The sequence below is a fragment of the Trametes versicolor genome (genome assembly GCF_000271585.1).
Source record: "Trametes versicolor FP-101664 SS1 unplaced genomic scaffold TRAVEscaffold_9, whole genome shotgun sequence".
Lineage (NCBI taxonomy): Eukaryota > Fungi > Basidiomycota > Agaricomycetes > Polyporales > Polyporaceae > Trametes > Trametes versicolor.
Window position 1 is genome coordinate 1,420,191 of NW_007360329.1, and position 15,505 is coordinate 1,435,695.

The following is a 15,505-nucleotide window of genomic DNA, read 5'->3' on the forward strand; positions in this document are numbered from 1 at the left end:
GGACATACTTGATCTGCCAGCCCGCGCTGCGGTCCGCGCACGCGCCCGTCGCGGGGATGCGCACAATCGTCGTCGGGGCCGCCGCCCCGAGCCCCGCGATCGCATGCGCGCTCTCCGCCGCGCCGGGCTGGATGGAGATCGCCCCGTGCTCGCAGTCGAGCACGACCCAGGACAGGTGCGGGGAGGATGCGGCGGCGGTGCGCGCGGAGAGCACGCCCGGGAGCGTGATCCAGGCGCCGAACGCGGGCTTGGACGCGCGGAAGGCGGTGAGGAGGGGGTGTGTGAGGCTCGCCATGGGGGGTTGGTGGGGATCGACGGTAAACTACTGATAAAGACCCAGTTTACGCCTACTTAGGGTTGACGTTAGTTCACGGTGTATCTGGTGTAGCCGGGCTACTACTGACTCACGGACAGAGTCTGAGGTTGCAATGTGTTTCTTACGGCGCACACTCGACTGTCGCAGTGAGAGCGTGAAGCGAAAGCACGAGTGGCGGTCGAACTGGCTCCCTTACTATCGTATGGCGTAGCTCGCCATCTCACGGTACCGCCGTATGCGGGGAGCCGGTAGAGTTGGGAAGCAGATCATGAGTTCATGCACCATCCCGCTTTAGAGCACAAGTGCGCACGGCGCCCTCTGGCGTAGTGCGTGCCATGAGATCGGATGACTCCACTAAGCCTCACGTTCCGGGCCGATGCGAGCGGTGCGCCAAACGTTACCAGCTGCCGCGAGGAGCCAAGTGAGAAGTCGAGCAACCTCATCGTCCGCCTGGATTTGCAGCTTCACCCGAGTGAGCGGCTGTACTGCCTTGCTATAGCTGAGGAGAGGACGCGTAGATTCACCATTATGGATTTAGAGTGTAACGACGCTCAATGCCACACAACGGACGGGGGTGCAAGATCTAGATGCTCAGAGTGTTGATGGTTAAGGAGAGCGAACGACATCCTATTTTGCAGCATTAGACAGAGCAGTTAACAATCGCTGGAAAGTGGACCCAATGTGTTCGGCCGACGACGCGTTCGCCTTCTGGAGTGGGCGGTAGGGGAGCAATTTAGCATACGAAGAACGGCGCACCATAGATTGGACTCTTCGTCGCGGGCACCGAAGGCTAACATTCAGCGGAATTTGCCTGTACAAATATCCTGCTCTGGGACGGTGTAGGACGCGCCGGATACACTAGCAGCAAATGTGGCCGCATTAGACCTCAAAGTCATGAGTGGGGGTCGTATGGGGCGCGAGATTCACATCCAAGCTACACGAGCCGGTAAGCTTAAGTAGACATCTCTGGAGGGCGAGTGACGACATACCGCTCAACTTGTCGCCTTGCACAGCGGGTACCCACGCACGCGGCGCGCCACATTGCGAAAAGGCTGATGCGGGCATGGCTGTCCACCAAGCTCCGAGGGATTTTGGCATGGAGGTGCAGCTGAGCTGACCGCCCGCTCATGCCGTGTATATGAGTACTGCGTAGGTGAGTGTGGTAGAGCGGCAACGTGCACCCAAAGCCCAGCAGCCGTTCTCGCAGGTCGCAAACGGAGTGTGTTCTCGGTGGCCAAAGATACGATCCGGTTCGAGAGCTAGCTATATACTTGCCGGCCTATTCCAGGAGTCCGAGACGTGTGATAGACCTGAAGCATCGTGGCACGCAAGTAGGGTAGATCTGGCCAATCGCGGCGTGGCGGAGATGGTCGAACTTCTCTTCTGCGCCGATTTTGAAAAGAAGCGTAGCCGGACATGAGCTGGGCCAATCTTGGGAGCGCCAGGAACATATATTGCGTGCTGAGAGTAAAGCCGAGGCTACATGGATGGCGCAATGCGATCAGACACAGCACTGTGGTATCCGGGTATCCCAGAGAGGCATGCGGGGTGTCGAAACGGTGGCCGCGTTATATATACGTGTCTGAACGCATGCACCGCCGTGTGTGGGGAAGAGCAGAAGCAGGCAGAAGGCGAACGTTTGAAGGCGAGCGATCACGCACGATGGTGTGTCGCGCGAGAACATGCCAACGTGCCCACTCACAATTAGACAAGAGGACGCGGTGGCGGTGGGCGGGTGCTTCACGTGTGTTCTGGAGGTGTTTGGAAGGCCATGCGCAGGGCACGAGAATGATGAAGGGAAGCCAAGAGAGCGGAGAAAGGTTAAAGGAGGCTTGCGGGGGCGCGCGCGCAGGCTGGGAGACACGTCCCATGACGCAGGCACGTCGCAATCGAGCGCAAGAGCCGGGGCGCGGCACGACCCCAGCAGGCGAGGGTACTAGTAGTTCCGGGCAGACGGGGAGGGTACTCACCCACAACACACATCCTGCCACGCACGCCCCCGCCCCCGACCCGCCCGCTGGCCGTCCCGCGCACGGAGAGCGAGCATAACGACCTGCCCAAGCTGCTAACGAAATTGAAGAGAATGGATAGCCAGGATACGGCGGTGTCGCCAAGCAGGCGGCCGTCGTGGAAAGGCGCGCTAGGCGCTAAGATCCAGAGGATCCTGTCGACGGGCGAGGAGTCGACAAAGGACGAGGAGTCGACGCTCGCGGGGGAGGACGTGTCGTCGCTGAAGAGCTGGCCTGCGCGAGGAAGGGGGAAGGTGGTGGGAGAGAAGAGAGAAGGTGAGTAGCCTCGTTGTCGACGAGCGAGGCTGGGGAGATAAGGAGATAAGCCCTCGCTCGGTCGTTCTGTACGGCACTCCCAAAGGCTATCTTCTTATCTCCACTGCCAGTGCTAGTAGGCGATCCAAGCCTCTGGGTGAGCATCGGTGTATCGGTGGGCGGGAGCAGCTCGCGGCGGTCAGGAACACCCCACCGCCACTAGTCCACCGCGCGCCAATTTATTCTCTCTTTGCCTCTTCTCCTCCTCCCGCCATCCCGAATACTCATTCACCATGGCAGACTCTGAGCGATCCGTTACACCCTCCTCCCCATCCTCCCCATCGGACACCAGGTCCGTCTCGCGCGGCCGCGAAGCCTTCGTATGTGATTTTACAGCTTCGCGCGGACTGCTACTTACCCCATAGCATGCACAGTCGTCCGGCAGAGGAGGCATCGGAAACATGCACAGGCCATCCATCGACACCGACAGTCCATCGCGGCCAAACGGAGAACCGATGTCCCCAGTGCGCGGACGCGAGGCCACCGTAGACCCCGACCGGGTGAGTACCTGCCCCCGCGATCCCTTCCTGTCTCATAATATCCGCTGCAGGCGATCTACACCGGTCGCGGCGGCATGGGCAACATCCGATCAGGCTCGCGCGCACGCTCCGCCTCCAAGATCCCCGAGAACCTCACCCAGACCAACTCGCTTGTCTCCGACCAGGCCGCCAACCTCGCGGAGTACGAGAAGTATGTCATCCAGCAGAACGCGGAGGCCACTAAGGCGCGCGCGGTGAGTTTTTGTCTCTCGCATGATTTATTTTATATCCTAAACAATGGTGCTGCAGCGTTCGTCCGGACGAGGGGGCTTGGGGAACATCAAGTCTGACTCGAAGTCGCGCTCGCGCTCGCGTGCCCCGAAGACGTCCCAGATTTTATCTACAGGCCGCGGCGGTGCAGGCAATTTGCAGCCGGGAGAGAACGTGGACGCCGAACACCTCGCTCAGCTCGAAGATGAAGAGCGTCTCCGATACGCGCATGAGGGTGGAATGTGCGCAACCTTTTCCTCTCTCCCTGCGACGAGCTCGCTGACGTCCTCATGTAGTCACTCTACTGGCCGTGGCGGACGTGCGAACCTCACATCCCTCCCCAGTCCTCCTCCGGAACCCTCCTCCCCTCACGCACACGACTACGAGGCGACCGGGCGCGGCGGCGCGGGTAACATCCTTCGCTCGCGCTCTGCTTCTCGTGGCCCAGACCAGAACCGCAGCCGCAGTGCGAGCCGTGGGCCGTCAGGCTCCAAGGACCGCGGCAACAGCCTCGCACGCATGCTCAACAAGGTTATCCTGCACCAGCACCACGATGAGGCAGGGGCTCCGAACATGACTGCGCTCTCCGAGGACGGCGAGCCTCTCGCAGGGCCCGCGGCGGCAGCAGGCGGCCCCGGTTCAGCATCCCGTGTGCACGAATGACTGGCCGCGAGGCGTGCAGGACCATCGTCGCAGCGCAAACGTCTGTTCCGGAGACGTTCGCGCCAGCCATCCGCACATATCCTGCAGGCCTCCAGCTCATCCTCCAGCGTCGCCTCCCATCCCCACTCCCACTATGACCCCAGCTACAACGACCCCATCTCTCCCGCCACCTCTGCGCTTCAGTTTGCTCCGCTCACCCCCACCGCCTCGAACTCGTCTGTCTCGACAATCTCTCTCCTTCCACCTCCTCCCGTTCCAATATCCCTCGTGATACATCACAGCGCGTGTCCGTGCACGGACTGTGATATGAGCTCGTCGAGCTCTGTCGGGTCTCGATCACCACCGAGCCCCGTTGCGCGTCGAGCGTCTGGGTCACCACTCAGCACACTCGTCGCATCCGACCCCTCGGCGTATAGGAACGCGAAGACGCGCTCTCCGCGATCTCAACACTCCATGAACTCGGCGCAAACGCTACCAACAGTAGATGAGGACTCAGAGTATGTGTCTTTCCTTGAATTTGACTAGCCCCCGCCGTTCTCTGTTTCCGGCCTCTGCCGCATTCACTCCTTTTCATTATTTCTTTATTCGCTTCATCATTCATTGTTCCGGATGTCTCGCTCTCCCTGTGCTCCCTGCTCTCTGGTTCCCCCCGGTTTACACTATGGCCCTTCCCGATCGCCCAAATTGTATGCACCCCACATGCCCGTTCCCGCCACGCCCGTTCCCGGCACCCCCACGTCTATCAGCGGCCTCCCACCACTTCGCGCTTCCCCACATCTCCACCCCGCGCGCGCATCTGCTTCCCTCGGTATCAGCTTCGCCCCGCCGAGATCCGCACGCAGCACCGGGAGTGTGTGTGTATTCCGCCTGCCGCACTGTACTACCCTGCCACCTGCCACCTACACCTGCCACGCCTACGTTCCTACGTGTATCATCGCATCCTCGACAGTCAGACGGACGGATGGACGTCTGCTCCCCCTTCCTTCGCCCTTATCGCTGCTTCTGGTGCCCGGGCCCGGCGTACATCACGCTACCGCGCTGCCCCTTTTCGACGTTGTCGTTCCTTCGAGCCTATTCCCCCACACACTCGTTGTCGCGTATCGCAGGGCTGCACGCCCGCATCTGGTTCTTTGATACTACATACGGACATGGTTACGTCACGTCGAGGCCTGCCACACAGTACTGCACACCTGCCCAGTTGCCGCCTGCCACCAAACGCCGAGACCTGAACTCTCCGCTCCGGGGACGGAGGAGCACAGGTTCGGGGGACGATGTGGGGCTCCCACGTCGGTGCCGCCCCGGTTCTATCTCAAGCCTGGGGGCCACCCGCTCGCTCCCTCGACCCTCGGCGTGCGCCGTCGTTCCCAGCCTACGGCCCAGACTGTGGGCAGCGACGACGCGAGCCGGGGGGCGCGTGTGGGCACCGGTGGGGGTGGGCACGGGCAGCTAGTCGGGTGCGGCGGATTGGCACCGATGCGTACTATTCCTGCTTCTCTTTCTCTCCCTGCTTCTGCTCTTCCTTTCCAGTGTCAATCACGCGCCTCTTTGCACCCCTGCGTCTGTTACCTACGCTGCCCCATTCGCCTTCTTGCTTATCTTGCCGCCGGGTTGTGAGCAGCGCGCTGATCGTGTTCTTCTCTGCAGGTGTCGCCGCATGCGCTCCATCGCCATCTGCCGTGTGCACAGGAGCACTGGCTGCAAAGCTCAAGCTTCCGTCCGACGTCGCGGCTGGCACGCCCGGACTGGTCGGAGGCCCCACCAGAGCACCGATGCTGTGTGCGTTGGATCCGCGCCAGGACTTGGACGGCGGCGTTGCGTAAGTGCGTGACACCGCGCACGCCACGAAGGAAGACGGGATGAGACAGGACGAGACGAGAGACGAGCACAAGACTCAGAAAACAAGACATAACCACCACTCACCTGACGGACGAAACCACAATGCACCGTGTACAGTACAACGTAGCCACCCCACCCACCCCCCCGCCCGCGCAGAGGCGGGGGCCCGACACACACACAACACCAACGACGCTGGAGGACTCCGGAGGCCCTCCCCCAATTCAATGTCACTCTTCTTATAACCGTTCCAGCCCTGTGTGCATCCAAAATTTGCGTGATCGATCTTTCCAGGCATGCCGGTGACAGGTCGGTGGATGCGGATGCGCGTCCCTTGCGCTGGCTCTGCGTCGCGCAGCAGTCTCGGAAACGCCGAACGGCCTGTGCCCTGCGCGCGGTGGCCTTCCGACCCCCTTTGCGCCCTCCCCTCCCCCTGATCGGGCAGCGCGCAGAAGGGACCAGGGCGTCGGGCGTCGCGATAGAGGCGGCGAGCCCTGAGCCAGTAGGAGCGGCGCGTGGCGGTCGTCGTGGTACGCCGGGGGCAGCACTGGTGGCGGTGTCCAGGCCTGAGCCCGTGCGCGGGGTTGATAAGGCGCGTCCCGTCTGATTTCTCCAGGGCCCTCGGGCGGGTTGGAGGTGCAGGTGCATATGCCGGCCGGTATCGTGCTGCATTTGCTGCTAGTGCGCGAGATGCCATCTCGATCGTATTAGGAATGCCCGGGCTGCTCGGAAATCCGCAGGCGAGTTGGGGATCCGCGACGTCGTGCATACGCTCGTTCGCTTGCCGAGCTGGGTTCCGAGTTCTCTTGGGCCTTTCTGGTCCGTTGGGTAGTGGGCCCCTGCTACAGAGATGGTGGCGGTGGAAGAGAGGAAGCGTGCTGATTTGGACGACGTAGTGTTCGTTCGCCCGTTGCGCCCAACCGTCCCCAAGGAGAGTGTCCGAGAACACCTTTCGAGGCGAGAATAGCCATATGCTCGCCGTCTCTTAGTTCGTGTCCATGTCGACCCCGCAAATGAGTAGGAGGGCCGTAAGTGAGGGATCACACGACCCCGAGGCTGGGACGCCGTTGGTGGTCCTGGCTGATAAGCCACGGAATCCAAGTGCCTTCTACGGAACGCGCTTATCAGCAGCAAGTGCGTTCTGGTTGCTCCCGCAGCCGGCGTGCCGTCGCGCATTTACGCTATGTGGGCCCTCCTATCCGTGGTGGCGGTAGGCGATAATTTAGTACGAGGGAAAAGCTCTCGGGCGAGCCTTGCTCGGTGAGCACCCGGCGGCGACTCGGGCTGGAGGCTCGGCACGGCGAACTAGTACGCCTTCTAAATCCGGATCAGACCTTCACACGGACACGTTCAGAACATGCACCGGTACTAAGCGCCTTGGCACGGTGAGTAGAACCACCACCCGTCTTTTCAAGTCGTCGCTTAAACTTTTCGTTATAGCCTATGCTCTCTAATTCTAGTGCCGCTGACATCGACTGCAAGCGTACTTGGACGATCACCGTTTTCCAGCCTAGAGCACGATTCTGACAGCACAACGTCTGCTACCTTCATGCGAAGACGATGCGGTCAACCATGCTGACGCGAGTTTAAACGTTTGAGACTAATCCTACTGCTCGGACGCATACCGAACTCAGAAAACCCGTGATAATGCTCACCTGACGTATGGCCAGCTGCGGTGTGAGCGGTATACTACAAGTACCGGAAAAGCACTCCCGTTTGGATCACGGTACGTAACTTCTCCCGAGTATATACGAGCAATCTACTGATATGTATGGCTTTATCTAGGTACCGTACGCCTGCGCAGTGTAAGGTGTACGACGTACGCTAGCGCTATGCCGCTATCTCCACGACACGTTTATGCGCAGAACGAGCTTCATCGTGGGAATGGTCTATCAGTCTATTGACCTCCAACCCGCTCCACTATAGCTCGTCGAGCTTGAGATAAGACGGCGACGTCCCCACGAGAACTGTCGCTTTGCGCTCATGACAATGTCTCTTCTCACTGGGAAAGAACATACGACACCATCTACGGTTCATGTCACCGAAGTTGCCGGAAATGAACGCCATTCCACCGACGGAGACAGTCTAACGAGCGACAATGCGGCGTTGGCAGCTCTCGGGTACAAGCAGGAGTTCAAACGGGCGTTCAATCCTATCGAGGTCTTCGGGCTCGGCTTCAGCATTATCGGGTTGTTCCCATCCATCGCGTAGGTGCACGTTGGTTTCGATCGTGCATGACCTTCTCACCACTAGCGTAGGTCTGTCTTAGTCTTCGCTATTCCCAACGGTGGACCCGTGGCCTTAGTGTGGGGAGTGAGCAAGCTATCCTCATATTGGTTCTGAGGAGATCTTCTGACGTGTTGCGCAGTGGGCACTGTGCTCGTTCTTCCTCATGTTTGTGGGTCTTGCTCTAGCCGAGTTGGGGTCGTCAGCGCCGACTTCTGGTGGCCTGTACTACTGGACGTGGTGCTTTGCCACCCCGAAATGGCGTAAAGTGCTCTCGTGGGTTGTTGGGTGTGAGTTTCGTCGTTCTGTCTGGCCTTCGAACATATGCTCAACCACCACCCCCAGATTCGAATTCAATGGGGCTCATAGCCGGACTCGCTTCTATCGATTGGGGTTGCGCGGTGCAACTCATGGCCGCTGTGTCTATAGGCACGAATGAAAGCTTCATTCCCACTACGGGGCAGACGTTGTGAGTCTGCAGCAATCACGCTGTGCGTTGTTTGGGTGGCACTTACGGGACGTGCACATCACAGTGCCGTATACGTGGCGCTGCTAATCTGTCACGGCGTGGTTGCTTCTCTTGCGACGTCAGTGATCGCTCGGCTCCAGGGAATCTATGTCGTTCTCAATATCCTGTCAGTAAGCCTTACTCTTTGCGGGCATTAAGCCGACCGGAGACTTATTTGTGACCTCGCGTATACCTGAACAGGCTTTGCTTCGCAATCATTGTCGCACTGCCTATAGCTACTCCTCATGAGTTCAAGAACTCGGCTTCCTACGCCTTTGGCGGGTTCGCAAATTGTGAGTAGCGGAACGGAAACAGACGAACATGCCCTAACACACTTATTATCACTAGTCAACGGTTGGCCAAACGGCTTCGCTTTCGTGCTTAGCTTCCTTGCACCCTTGTGGACTATCGGTGCGTGATGCTCTCGGCGTCCTATTTTCCCCGCTTCTGAAATGTGTGCACGATACAGGCGGATTTGATGCATCCGTTCATATCAGCGAGGAGGCCTCCAACGCCCGCACCGCCGTTCCATGGGCGATCATCAGTGCGGTAGGTATCGCCGGCATACTTGGCTGGGGTGAGTGATATTCGCCTGCCACAAACTCTGGACTTGTTCACTTAAGGAGTGCTTCGGAAAGCCATCAACGTTGTTATCGCGTTCTGCATGGGCACGGATTTGGAGAGCATTATGGAGAACCCCATAGGACAGCCGATGGCTACCGTACGTCGACGCTCTCGTTTTCGCTCGTCCTTGATGTCTCAGCCCGGCAGCGCAGATTCTATTCAACAGTTTCGGGCGTAGCGGTACGCTGGCGATTTGGTCCATTGTTGTCTTCGTCCAGTAAGTGATTCCTCAGACACCATGGGCTTATGTCTACTTACATAAATGCACAGGTTTCTCATGGGCTCAAGCATCGTGAGCGCGGCCTCGTTTTGGTATTGTTGCACTCGCTAACATTCCGTAAAGCTTACAGCGGCATCCCGCCAGACCTTCGCTTTCGCGCGCGACCGCGGGCTGCCTCTCTCGCATCTCATCAAGAGGGTCAACAAGCGCACGCAGACGCCCGTGAACGCCGTCTGGGCCTCCGCGTTCGTCGCGCTCATCCTCGGCCTGCTCGCATTCGCAGGCCCGACCGCGAACTCTGCGATCTTCAGCTTAGCGATCGCAGGGCAATATACGGCGTTCAGCATTCCCATCGCGAGCCGCTTTCTTGGCGGGAGACATTGGAGTCCTGGACCGTTCAATCTGGGGCGATTCGTACGTACCGTTCAAATTGAGCCCCCGCAAACTACGTAGGCACGCTTTGGCTGATTAACGCGTGGTGGTCGTAGGGGCTCCCCGTTGCGGTCATTGCGGTGACGTGGATGGCCTTCTCCGTCATCATTCTCGCATTCCCTACAGCACCGGGGCCAACAGCGGACGGCATGAACTACATGATCGTCGTGTTCGGCGGATGGATCGCACTGTGTCTCGTGTACTATCATCTGCCGGTATACGGCGGTGCGTGCTGGTTTAACGGCCCACAAATCACCCTCGAAGAGGCGGCTGGCGCGGGCCTGGTGATCGAACCGGAGGGAAAGGTTGAGGTCGAGGAAGCTAGCCAGTCGACGGGTTCCGATGAGAAGATCAAGGCTTGAGCGGGTTGGGTCAACCGGCAGTTTGTGAGTACGTCGCATATCATGTCCTGCGCGGCGCCGTGTTAACGTTCTTCAGTCGTAGCATTGTTTCCCGTGTCACCGTTCTGTCCACAATATAGCATTAGCACGGCCATCGAAGGTGCCAAGCGTTGCGCTACTGCAGAAAATGCCTTCAATCTCCCCCTTCCGCTCGGCATCGCTATCGCCGCAGTTGGGTAGTCACAAGTCCTCCACCCGCCGTACAAGCTTACGATTTCTCGCCGCATCGCGCACGCGCACATAACGGCTGACAAAAATCCCGACCACTCACGGAGCACTCTGGTTGACTTTGGCTTTTGGTTACTAACTGACGGAAGCTATAGGTCTAAAACTGCGCTAGGAGCATGCGGACCTCTACTATGTCCGCATAACCAACCTGATGCGTGGGAGACCGGCGTTAACTTGCTACTGGCAGTCAGAAGCTTATAGGGCGGCCGTTGATCGATTCTCGGGATCCTGGTGTTCGCCCTTGACTCTCAGCCGACGCGATGCCTTCGAATTCCAGTCAATATGACATCGAACCATCTCCGCAAATGGACGCTTCAAAACGAGTAGCAGGAGACAAATCCGAAGATGTGTCCGACCTGGAAGTCCTCGTGAGTGACGAGGCGGCTCTTGCGAAGCTCGGGTACAAGCAGGAGTTCCGACGAGCATTCAAACCCGTGGAAGTCTTTGGTCTCGGGTTCAGCATCATTGGGCTAGTTCCCGGGATATCGTAAGTGTTTCGCTGTGCTCCTCATGAATCTTATCGACACACTCGGAGGTCGGTTGTGGTGTTCTCACTTCCGAATGGAGGACCCGTTGCGATGGTGTGGGGTGTGAGTGCGACGCTGTATTACATGATGGACAACTTTACTGAACATAGGCCGTCAGGTGGGCAGTGTGCTCCGCATTCCTCATGTTCGTCGCCCTCCCCTCGCGGAGCTCGGCTCCGCCATGCCGACTTCCGGAGGGCTGTACTACTGGACCTGGACGTTCGCGACTCCGAGGTGGCGAAATGTCTTGTCATGGATTGTTGGATGTGAGTGTTCTGGTGTTTCTTCTCCAACGTGTTCGGACTGACCGCTGTAGCGAACAGACTCGAACTCCATTGGGCTTATCTCTGGCGTTGCATCCGTCGACTGGGGCTGCGCGGTGCAGCTGATGGCAGCAGTTTCGCTTGGTCGCGGTGAGGGTTTCACTCCTACGATAGGCCAAACATAGTGAGTTTGCCTGGTCTTGAGAACCGTATGAAGGCTGGCGGTCGCTAATCGGTTGTTCAGTGGTGTCTTTGTAGGACTGCTTCTCTGCCATGCAATGCTCGCGTCTCTTGCAACGTCTGCTCTTGCAAGATTGCAGGGTGTTTACATAGCCCTGAATGGTCTGTACGTCATGCCTCCAAACACTTTAGGGTTTTGTATACTTAGCAGTTATTGACACTTTCCGTTCAGGTTATATCTCGCGATCATTATCGCTTTGCCTACTGCGACACCGAGAGAGCTTAGAAATACCGCTTCCAACGTCTTCGGAGGTTTCACAAATTGTCAGTTCACATCAGGCGACATAGGACTATCGGTCCTCATATTTCTTTCACAGTCTATGGGTGGCCGAACGGGTTCGCCTTTGTGCTAAGCTTTCTAGCTCCCCTCTGGACGATTGGTGAATCACCCACCTCTCGCCCTTGCAAGACTCACACGCTTATTCCTGTATGTGCTCATCCTAGGTGGCTTCGATTCTTCTATACACATAAGCGAGGAGGCCTCAAATGCCCGCGTTGTGGTGCCATGGGCAATCGTTAGCACGGTCAGCATTGCCGGCGTTCTAGGATGGGGTACGTCATTAGAGTGTTTCAAGACGCTGTCACGGTAGGCAGAGACTGATTGACATACCAGTGCTCAATGTTGTGATCGCATTCTGCATGGGCACCGACTTAGGTTCGATCTTGGGAAGCCCTATCGGCCAGCCTATGGCAACTGTAAGCACCCTCCGTATCCCGGTGGTGTCGCGTACATCTCTCTAAACCCTTGCAATAGATTCTCTTCAACAGTCTCGGACGCAACGGAAGCCTCGCCATCTGGTCTTTCGTCGTCGTTGCCCAGTGAGCATTCCGCCAATGTGCCACATCGTTCAGTAGCTGAGCCAGTTGACACCAAGGTTTATGGCGGCATCAAGCCTTGTGAGTATCAAAGTCTTGAGTTCAGGGATGATATCGAAAACTGACAACCTGAGACAGCTAACCGCCGCGTCGAGACAAACCTTCGCCTTCGCGCGGGATGGCGCGCTCCCATTCTCCCGGTTCATAAGCCGTGTTAACAAGCGTACGCTCACCCCAGTCAATGCGGTGTGGGCCTCCGCACTCGTCGCTCTTCTGCTCGGACTCCTCGTCTTTGCTGGCCCTACCGCATACACGTCGATTTTCAGCCTCGGCATTGCAGGGCAGTACACCGCGTATTGCATTCCAATCCTCAGCCGGTTTCTCGGAGGGCGAGAGTGGGTACCAGGTCCATTCACGTTAGGCCGATTCGTGCGTACTTTGACCCACAGTCTGTTTGCACTCACGGTGTATCTGCAATGGTGCGTGTGCAGGGTCTTCCAGTGGCCGTCGTTGCGGTGTGCTGGATGATCTTCTCGGTAGTCATGCTGGCATTCCCCACTGCGCCCGGACCGACGGCGAACGAGATGAACTACATGATCGTCGTCTTCGGGGGATGGATCGCACTGTGTCTCGTATACTACTACTTCCCCGTGTACAGAGGCGCACAGTGGTTCAACGGCCCCCAGACGACCCTGGGACACGCAGGTCTGGCACCGTCGGAGACGACGGGGTCTACAAACGCCATGGATGACAAACAGACTGTTCAAGTCGCCATAGAATGTACTCATTCTTTGAACGCGGCGATCGCCCACGCGGTGTAACCGCCGACCTCGAGCAGAGAGTTTGACGAAGGCCTAAGGCAAGGCATTGGATGACGATATATATATATTATGCACGTCGGCCAATGTTGCGACCTCCTGTGCAAGCAGCGTCAGCAGAGCCGTGGCGCGCCGGCGACATCAAAAGGACGCACTTAAGGGCTCGAAGGCATATCTTTTCAGCGGGCGCTCCAGACACATCACCTGTAGTCCTCAAGCGTATCCAGCTCAAGATCCATCAGGTAGGACGAATGTTGGCGGTCGAGAATGCCCGGTCCAAACGCGATACGGCTCTGGCGAAAGTCTTCGATGCTCATGTCCGTCAGCTTCGCAGCGACCTTGCGCAGGTTGAGAAGGACGCGGCTGCATAGAGCGCTGTGGATGATTCGGAAGGGCCTGGGCCGCGCAAGACGCAATATTAGATATGCGTGGAGTAGCGAGCGAGTATACAGGTGTAAGACGTACATTTGTATAAGGCCCGAGGCTGCTTGCTGGTCGTAGGTCAGACGTGGACCCGGCGCATGCAGAAGTCGGAGGACTTACCGGTGCAAGTAGCATGAAGCATAGGTTTAGGACCGAGACCGCTAGTAGGAGTATGTAGTAGAGGGCTCCTGCGAAATTCGATTGAGCGCTCGGATGTCTCGGACGAGGGTATACAGCATACCATCGCGGTACATGGTGTGCACCAGCGGAGACCGATGAGTTTTGTCCACTGTCGTATTCATCATCAATACAAGACACGTCGCTTGAGAGTTAAGCAAATACACACCGTGAGTCTGCCACATCTTATAAAAAGTCAGCAGTACAACGACTTGGTCCGCGATGTGAGCGCTCGGCGGCGTACAGACGGGGCAGACTCGGACTCACCCGTCTCCGATATTATCAGACACATATACAACACCCAAACCGGCCGGTCCTCTACAGTGGGTATGCACCCGCCGATGAGGTGTAGAATTGCAGCGTCCGGGTCTGCCACAAAGTGCCGTGAATGAGCAAGCTCCCCCAAGGTAATATCGTTACTTACAGGTAATCTTCGTGAGGAACGAGTAGCATATGATGATAGAGGGAATCTATCGACGCACCGATTCATATGAAGTGATCATTGACAACCTCGGACAGTGTATCGGAACTCACAACGATGCCGAGGCCAGTTGCGCTCATTGCAAAAACGACGAAATATGAAAAATCGTACAATGCTAGCGTTCGCGCCATGATGATCGCTGGCGCAACTTCAGATATAGTAGCAGTGGGGGTAAGGGTATAAGGAACACCGACCTTCCGAGGCAAAGGATCCAATGACATAGGTGCCTGCGTTGTGCACCACAAGATGGTCAGAGCGGCCGGTCATCCCGAGAGACAAAAAGGACATTACCGGAGAAAATTTCGGTCTGTATTTTGCAAGACTAGTCACGTCAGCTTCCAAGATATCCGTACACATCCAGAGGGGCGTACCTTTGGATTTGTAGTGTACAGGTTCACTGTAAAGCGTTGAGCAGGGCTCGAACTTGCATGGGGGTACTAGCTCACGCACTAGAGATATTTAACGTGGCATCGATCATAGGAGAATATCGATTGATTAAGAACACGGTCTTCATCAGGCTCCAACGCGACGGCCAAATGTACCTGACCTGTGTGCCGGCATAGACAGATGTTAGATAACTTGAGCGGTATTGCAACAAGCGAAATACTTGCCTCATCCTCGAACGTCGATAATTGTTCCAGCCACTGATAGATGGGAAGCTTAGATTCATAGCGTGGAGCAAACGTCGTGCATCTAGAAGCCCACCAGAAGAGTGTATGACATGACTGTATTCACGGTCAATCATGATACATATTAGCCTCGGCCCGCGAAAACTTGAGACAGGTACAACTCACCCCCGGAATACTGTAAATTATCCACGTTATAAGCAACGTGGATCTCGGGTCTCGAACAGTGGAAGAACAGCGTACCTTCTCTAGGTCCAACAATGTGAGGTTGTGCACGACATTCTGCAACACCCACGACATACAACGCAACGGCCCAAGTCTTCTTGGGGGGATGTGCGAATGTGGCAGAACGGGCCTCCTATAGCATGCAGATGGACGTCGACAGAGAGCGCAGAAGGCAAGGTATCGCTGGTGCTACATGGGGCTGACCACCTTTTGTCATGGCTTGCGGACAACACCCGCCCGAAGACGCAGGGTCGTTCATTCCCGCGGGGCTCCGAGTCGGCAATCAGTAGCCTGGACGGATGTCTTAGTTGTCTAAGCTGCACCAGGCTCTGATGGCGGTCGCGGGCTATTGACTGTAGGGCGGTCTAGAGTATCGCGACGGCCT

The 15,505-nt window shown here is 57.4% G+C and overlaps 4 protein-coding genes across 4 annotated transcripts; 2 read left to right on the forward strand and 2 right to left on the reverse strand.

The window, feature by feature from the left end:
• Positions 1-8: 8 nt before the first annotated feature.
• TRAVEDRAFT_50359 (uncharacterized protein) lies at positions 9-295 on the reverse strand (the record flags this gene model as incomplete). Its single annotated transcript, XM_008042944.1, has 1 exon — positions 9-295. A coding segment is annotated over one exon (287 nt), but the record flags the coding sequence as incomplete, so codon positions are not given.
• Positions 296-2,873: 2,578 nt separating this feature from the next.
• Positions 2,874-4,052, forward strand: TRAVEDRAFT_128736 (uncharacterized protein; the record flags this gene model as incomplete). Its single annotated transcript, XM_008043293.1, has 5 exons — positions 2,874-2,960; positions 3,006-3,140; positions 3,191-3,334; positions 3,429-3,631; positions 3,686-4,052. 5 exons carry the CDS (start codon positions 2,874-2,876, stop codon positions 4,050-4,052), a joined length of 936 nt encoding a protein of 311 aa, XP_008041484.1.
• A 3,822-nt stretch (positions 4,053-7,874) lies between these two features.
• On the forward strand, positions 7,875-13,191 carry TRAVEDRAFT_129542 (APC amino acid permease; the record flags this gene model as incomplete). Its single annotated transcript, XM_008043294.1, has 13 exons — positions 7,875-8,092; positions 8,144-8,198; positions 8,254-8,401; positions 8,457-8,580; positions 8,645-8,746; positions 8,821-8,912; positions 8,968-9,030; positions 9,089-9,196; positions 9,258-9,340; positions 9,396-9,460; positions 9,514-9,535; positions 12,509-12,799; positions 12,862-13,191. 13 exons carry the CDS (start codon positions 7,875-7,877, stop codon positions 13,189-13,191), a joined length of 1,701 nt encoding a protein of 566 aa, XP_008041485.1.
• Positions 13,192-13,388: 197 nt separating this feature from the next.
• TRAVEDRAFT_50363 (uncharacterized protein) lies at positions 13,389-14,747 on the reverse strand (the record flags this gene model as incomplete). The annotated part of the gene is made up of 12 exons (XM_008042945.1): positions 13,389-13,584; positions 13,654-13,679; positions 13,732-13,799; positions 13,853-13,900; positions 13,958-13,964; positions 14,033-14,157; positions 14,213-14,258; positions 14,323-14,408; positions 14,464-14,496; positions 14,561-14,576; positions 14,641-14,666; positions 14,720-14,747. 12 exons carry the CDS (start codon positions 14,745-14,747, stop codon positions 13,389-13,391), a joined length of 705 nt encoding a protein of 234 aa, XP_008041136.1.
• Positions 14,748-15,505: the final 758 nt, after the last annotated feature.